Source organism: Hemibagrus wyckioides, linkage group LG04, assembly GCF_019097595.1.
Source record: "Hemibagrus wyckioides isolate EC202008001 linkage group LG04, SWU_Hwy_1.0, whole genome shotgun sequence".
Lineage (NCBI taxonomy): Eukaryota > Metazoa > Chordata > Actinopteri > Siluriformes > Bagridae > Hemibagrus > Hemibagrus wyckioides.
In genome coordinates, this window is record NC_080713.1 from 33,057,145 (window position 1) to 33,062,144 (window position 5,000).

Below are 5,000 nucleotides of genomic sequence, written 5' to 3' on the forward strand. Positions count from 1 at the left end.
GTGTGTGTTACAGGTACGACACAGCATGTTTGTTACTGGTGTATGGTGTGTGTGTGTGTGTGTGTGTGTGTTACAGGTACGACACAGCATGTTTGTTACTGGTGTATGGTGTGTGTGTGTGTGTGTGTGTGTGTGTTACAGGTACGACACAGCATGTTTGTTACTGGTGTATGGTGTGTGTGTGTGTGTGTGTGTGTGTGTTACAGGTACGACACAGCATGTTTGTTACTGGTGTATGGTGTGTATGGTGTGTGTGTGTGTGTGTTACAGGTACGACACAGCATGTTTGTTACTGGTGTATGGTGTGTGTGTGTGTGTGTGTGTGTGTGTTACAGGTACGACACAGCATGTTTGTTACTGGTGTATGGTGTGTGTGTGTGTGTGTGTGTGTGTGTGTGTTACAGGTACGACACAGCATGTTTGTTACTGGTGTATGGTGTGTGTGTGTGTGTGTTACAGGTACGACACAGCATGTTTGTTACTAGTGTATGGTGTGTGTGTGTGTGTGTGTGTTACAGGTACGACACAGCATGTTTGTTACTGGTGTATGGTGTGTGTGTGTGTGTGTGTGTGTGTGTGTGTGTTACAGGTACGACACAGCATGTTTGTTACTGGTGTATGGTGTGTGTGTGTGTGTGTGTGTGTGTTACAGGTACGACACAGCATGTTTGTTACTGGTGTATGGTGTGTGTGTGTGTGTGTGTGTGTGTTACAGGTACGACACAGCATGTTTGTTACTGGTGTATGGTGTGTGTGTGTGTGTGTGTGTGTGTGTTACAGGTACGACACAGCATGTTTGTTACTGGTGTATGGTGTGTGTGTGTGTGTGTGTTACAGGTACGATGCAGCATGTTTGTTACTGGTGTATGGTGTGTGTGTGTGTGTGTGTGTGTGTGTGTTACAGGTACGACACAGCATGTTTGTTACTGGTGTATGGTGTGTGTGTGTGTGTGTGTGTGTTACAGGTACGACGCAGCATGTTTGTTACTGGTGTATGGTGTGTGTGTGTGTGTGTGTGTTACAGGTACGATGCAGCATGTTTGTTACTGGTGTATGGTGTGTGTGTGTGTGTGTGTGTGTGTGTGTGTTACAGGTACGACACAGCATGTTTGTTACTGGTGTATGGTGTGTGTGTGTGTGTGTGTGTGTGTGTGTTACAGGTACGACACAGCATGTTTGTTACTGGTGTATGGTGTGTGTGTGTGTGTGTGTGTGTGTTACAGGTACGACACAGCATGTTTGTTACTGGTGTATGGTGTGTGTGTGTGTGTGTGTGTGTGTGTTACAGGTACGACACAGCATGTTTGTTACTAGTGTATGGTGTGTGTGTGTGTGTGTGTGTTACAGGTACGACACTACAGCATGTTTGTTACTGGTGTATGGTGTGTGTGTGTGTGTGTGTGTGTGTGTGTGTTACAGGTACGACACAGCATGTTTGTTACTGGTGTATGGTGTGTGTGTGTGTGTGTGTGTGTGTTACAGGTACGACACAGCATGTTTGTTACTGGTGTATGGTGTGTGTGTGTGTGTGTGTGTTACAGGTACGACACAGCATGTTTGTTACTGGTGTATGGTGTGTGTGTGTGTGTGTGTGTGTGTGTGTGTTACAGGTACGACACAGCATGTTTGTTACTGGTGTATGGTGTGTGTGTGTGTGTGTGTGTGTGTTACAGGTACGACACAGCATGTTTGTTACTGGTGTATGGTGTGTGTGTGTGTGTGTGTGTGTTACAGGTACGACACAGCATGTTTGTTACTGGTGTATGGTGTGTGTGTGTGTGTGTGTGTTACAGGTACGATGCAGCATGTTTGTTACTGGTGTATGGTGTGTGTGTGTGTGTGTGTGTGTTACAGGTACGACACAGCATGTTTGTTACTGGTGTATGGTGTGTGTGTGTGTGTGTGTGTGTGTGTGTTACAGGTACGATGCAGCATGTTTGTTACTGGTGTATGGTGTGTGTGTGTGTGTGTGTGTGTGTGTGTTACAGGTACGACACAGCATGTTTGTTACTGGTGTATGGTGTGTGTGTGTGTGTGTGTGTTACAGGTACGACACAGCATGTTTGTTACTGGTGTATGGTGTGTGTGTGTGTGTGTGTGTGTTACAGGTACGATGCAGCATGTTTGTTACTGGTGTATGGTGTGTGTGTGTGTGTGTGTGTGTTACAGGTACGACACAGCATGTTTGTTACTGGTGTATGGTGTGTGTGTGTGTGTGTGTGTGTGTGTGTTACAGGTACGATGCAGCATGTTTGTTACTGGTGTATGGTGTGTGTGTGTGTGTGTTACAGGTACGACACAGCATGTTTGTTACTGGTGTATGGTGTGTGTGTGTGTGTGTGTGTGTGTGTGTGTTACAGGTACGACACAGCATGTTTGTTACTGGTGTATGGTGTGTGTGTGTGTGTGTGTGTGTGTTACAGGTACGACACAGCATGTTTGTTACTGGTGTATGGTGTGTGTGTGTGTGTGTGTGTGTTACAGGTACGACACAGCATGTTTGTTACTGGTGTATGGTGTGTGTGTGTGTGTGTGTGTTACAGGTACGACACAGCATGTTTGTTACTGGTGTATGGTGTGTGTGTGTGTGTGTGTGTTACAGGTACGATGCAGCATGTTTGTTACTGGTGTATGGTGTGTGTGTGTGTGTGTGTGTGTTACAGGTACGACACAGCATGTTTGTTACTGGTGTATGGTGTGTGTGTGTGTGTGTGTGTGTGTTACAGGTACGATGCAGCATGTTTGTTACTGGTGTATGGTGTGTGTGTGTGTGTGTGTGTGTTACAGGTACGATGCAGCATGTTTGTTACTGGTGTATGGTGTGTGTGTGTGTGTGTGTGTTACAGGTACGACACAGCATGTTTGTTACTGGTGTATGGTGTGTGTGTGTGTGTGTGTGTGTGTGTGTGTGTGTTACAGGTACGACACAGCATGTTTGTTACTGGTGTATGGTGTGTGTGTGTGTGTGTGTGTGTGTGTGTGTTACAGGTACGACACAGCATGTTTGTTACTGGTGTATGGTGTGTGTGTGTGTGTGTGTGTTACAGGTACGACACAGCATGTTTGTTACTGGTGTATGGTGTGTGTGTGTGTGTGTGTGTTACAGGTACGATGCAGCATGTTTGTTACTGGTGTATGGTGTGTGTGTGTGTGTGTGTGTGTGTTACAGGTACGATGCAGCATGTTTGTTACTGGTGTATGGTGTGTGTGTGTGTGTGTGTGTGTTACAGGTACGATGCAGCATGTTTGTTACTGGTGTATGGTGTGTGTGTGTGTGTGTGTGTGTGTTACAGGTACGATGCAGCATGTTTGTTACTGGTGTATGGTGTGTGTGTGTGTGTGTGTGTGTGTTACAGGTACGATGCAGCATGTTTGTTACTGGTGTATGGTGTGTGTGTGTGTGTGTGTGTGTGTTACAGGTACGATGCAGCATGTTTGTTACTGGTGTATGGTGTGTGTGTGTGTGTGTGTGTGTGTTACAGGTACGATGCAGCATGTTTGTTACTGGTGTATGGTGTGTGTGTGTGTGTGTGTGTGTGTTACAGGTACGATGCAGCATGTTTGTTACTGGTGTATGGTGTGTGTGTGTGTGTGTGTGTGTGTGTGTGTTACAGGTACGATGCAGCATGTTTGTTACTGGTGTATGGTGTGTGTGTGTGTGTGTGTTACAGGTACGATGCAGCATGTTTGTTACTGGTGTATGGTGTGTGTGTGTGTGTGTGTGTGTGTTACAGGTACGATGCAGCATGTTTGTTACTGGTGTATGGTGTGTACATCGTGGTGTTGTGTTTTGACGTGAGGATCAGTGAGTATGTGTTGCGGCGTTTCAGTCCTTGTTGTGTGTGTTTGGAGAAGAGTGAGGGGGTGCTATCTGAGAGACGGCCCCTCACTGGGTGGAACCATGAACAAGACAATCATGATGTCACAAGTCTGCACGTCTCCCGTCGCTCTCGTACAGACAGCGGCATCTTCCACGAGGACTCATCATACTCACACCTATCCCTCAGCCTGCACGGGCTCTCAGACACGTCCCCTGGTATACACACACACACACACACACACACAGGCTCTCAGACACGTCCCCTGGTATACACACACACACACACACACACAGGCTCTCAGACACGTCCCCTGGTATACACACACACACACACACACACACAGGCTCTCAGACACGTCCCCTGGTATACACACACACACACACACACACACACAGGCTCTCAGACACGTCCCCTGGTATACACACACACACACACACACACACACACACAGGCTCTCAGACACGTCCCCTGGTATACACACACACACACACACACACAGGCTCTCAGACACATCCCCTGGTATACACACACACACACAGGCTCTCAGACACGTCCCCTGGTATACACACACACACACACACACACACACACAGGCTCTCAGACACGTCCCCTGGTATACACACACACACACACACACACACACACACACAGGCTCTCAGACACGTCCCCTGGTATACACACACACACACACATATACACATAAATAAGAGTAGATTATTAGAGACAGATGTAAATGTGAGATTATGTTAATAAATAATAATTGTGTTGATCTGTACACTGTGTGTGTGTGTGTGTGTGTCAGAGCCCCACAGTGTGTTCCGGATGCCAGACAGTGATGTGAAGCGGATATTCTGGGTTTTGTCTGTACCTGTGATGGTGCTGCTGTACTTCACGGTACCTGACTGCAGGAGACAGATCTGGAAGAAGTTCTACATGCTGACATTCCTCATGGCTGCCGTCTGGATTGCTGCCTTCACCTATGTCCTGGTCTGGATGGTCACCATTGTGGGTTAGTGGAGTACTGTACTGGTTTCTTAGCACTGGTCCTGGAGAAGCAGTGAAAACTCGCCATGCAGGAGGTTGCTCCAGGACCAGAACCCAAGACACCATCTTCCTGAGATATGAACACAGCAGCTCATGGAGAGAAGTGTGTTTTTCAGCTAATAATCATCAATTTCT

General features: G+C 47.0%; 1 protein-coding gene across 2 annotated transcripts in view; it reads left to right on the top strand.

Annotated features, from left to right (window-relative positions):
* slc24a5 (solute carrier family 24 member 5) overlaps positions 1 to 5,000 on the top strand; it is a 15,509-nt gene that overhangs the window by 5,957 nt on the left and 4,552 nt on the right. For both annotated transcript variants that reach the window (XM_058388361.1, XM_058388362.1), the window contains exons 6-7: positions 3,735 to 4,036; positions 4,624 to 4,830. In XM_058388361.1, coding sequence (XP_058244344.1) covers positions 3,735 to 4,036; positions 4,624 to 4,830 — 509 coding nt within the window. The remainder of the gene's footprint in view (positions 1 to 3,734; positions 4,037 to 4,623; positions 4,831 to 5,000) is intronic.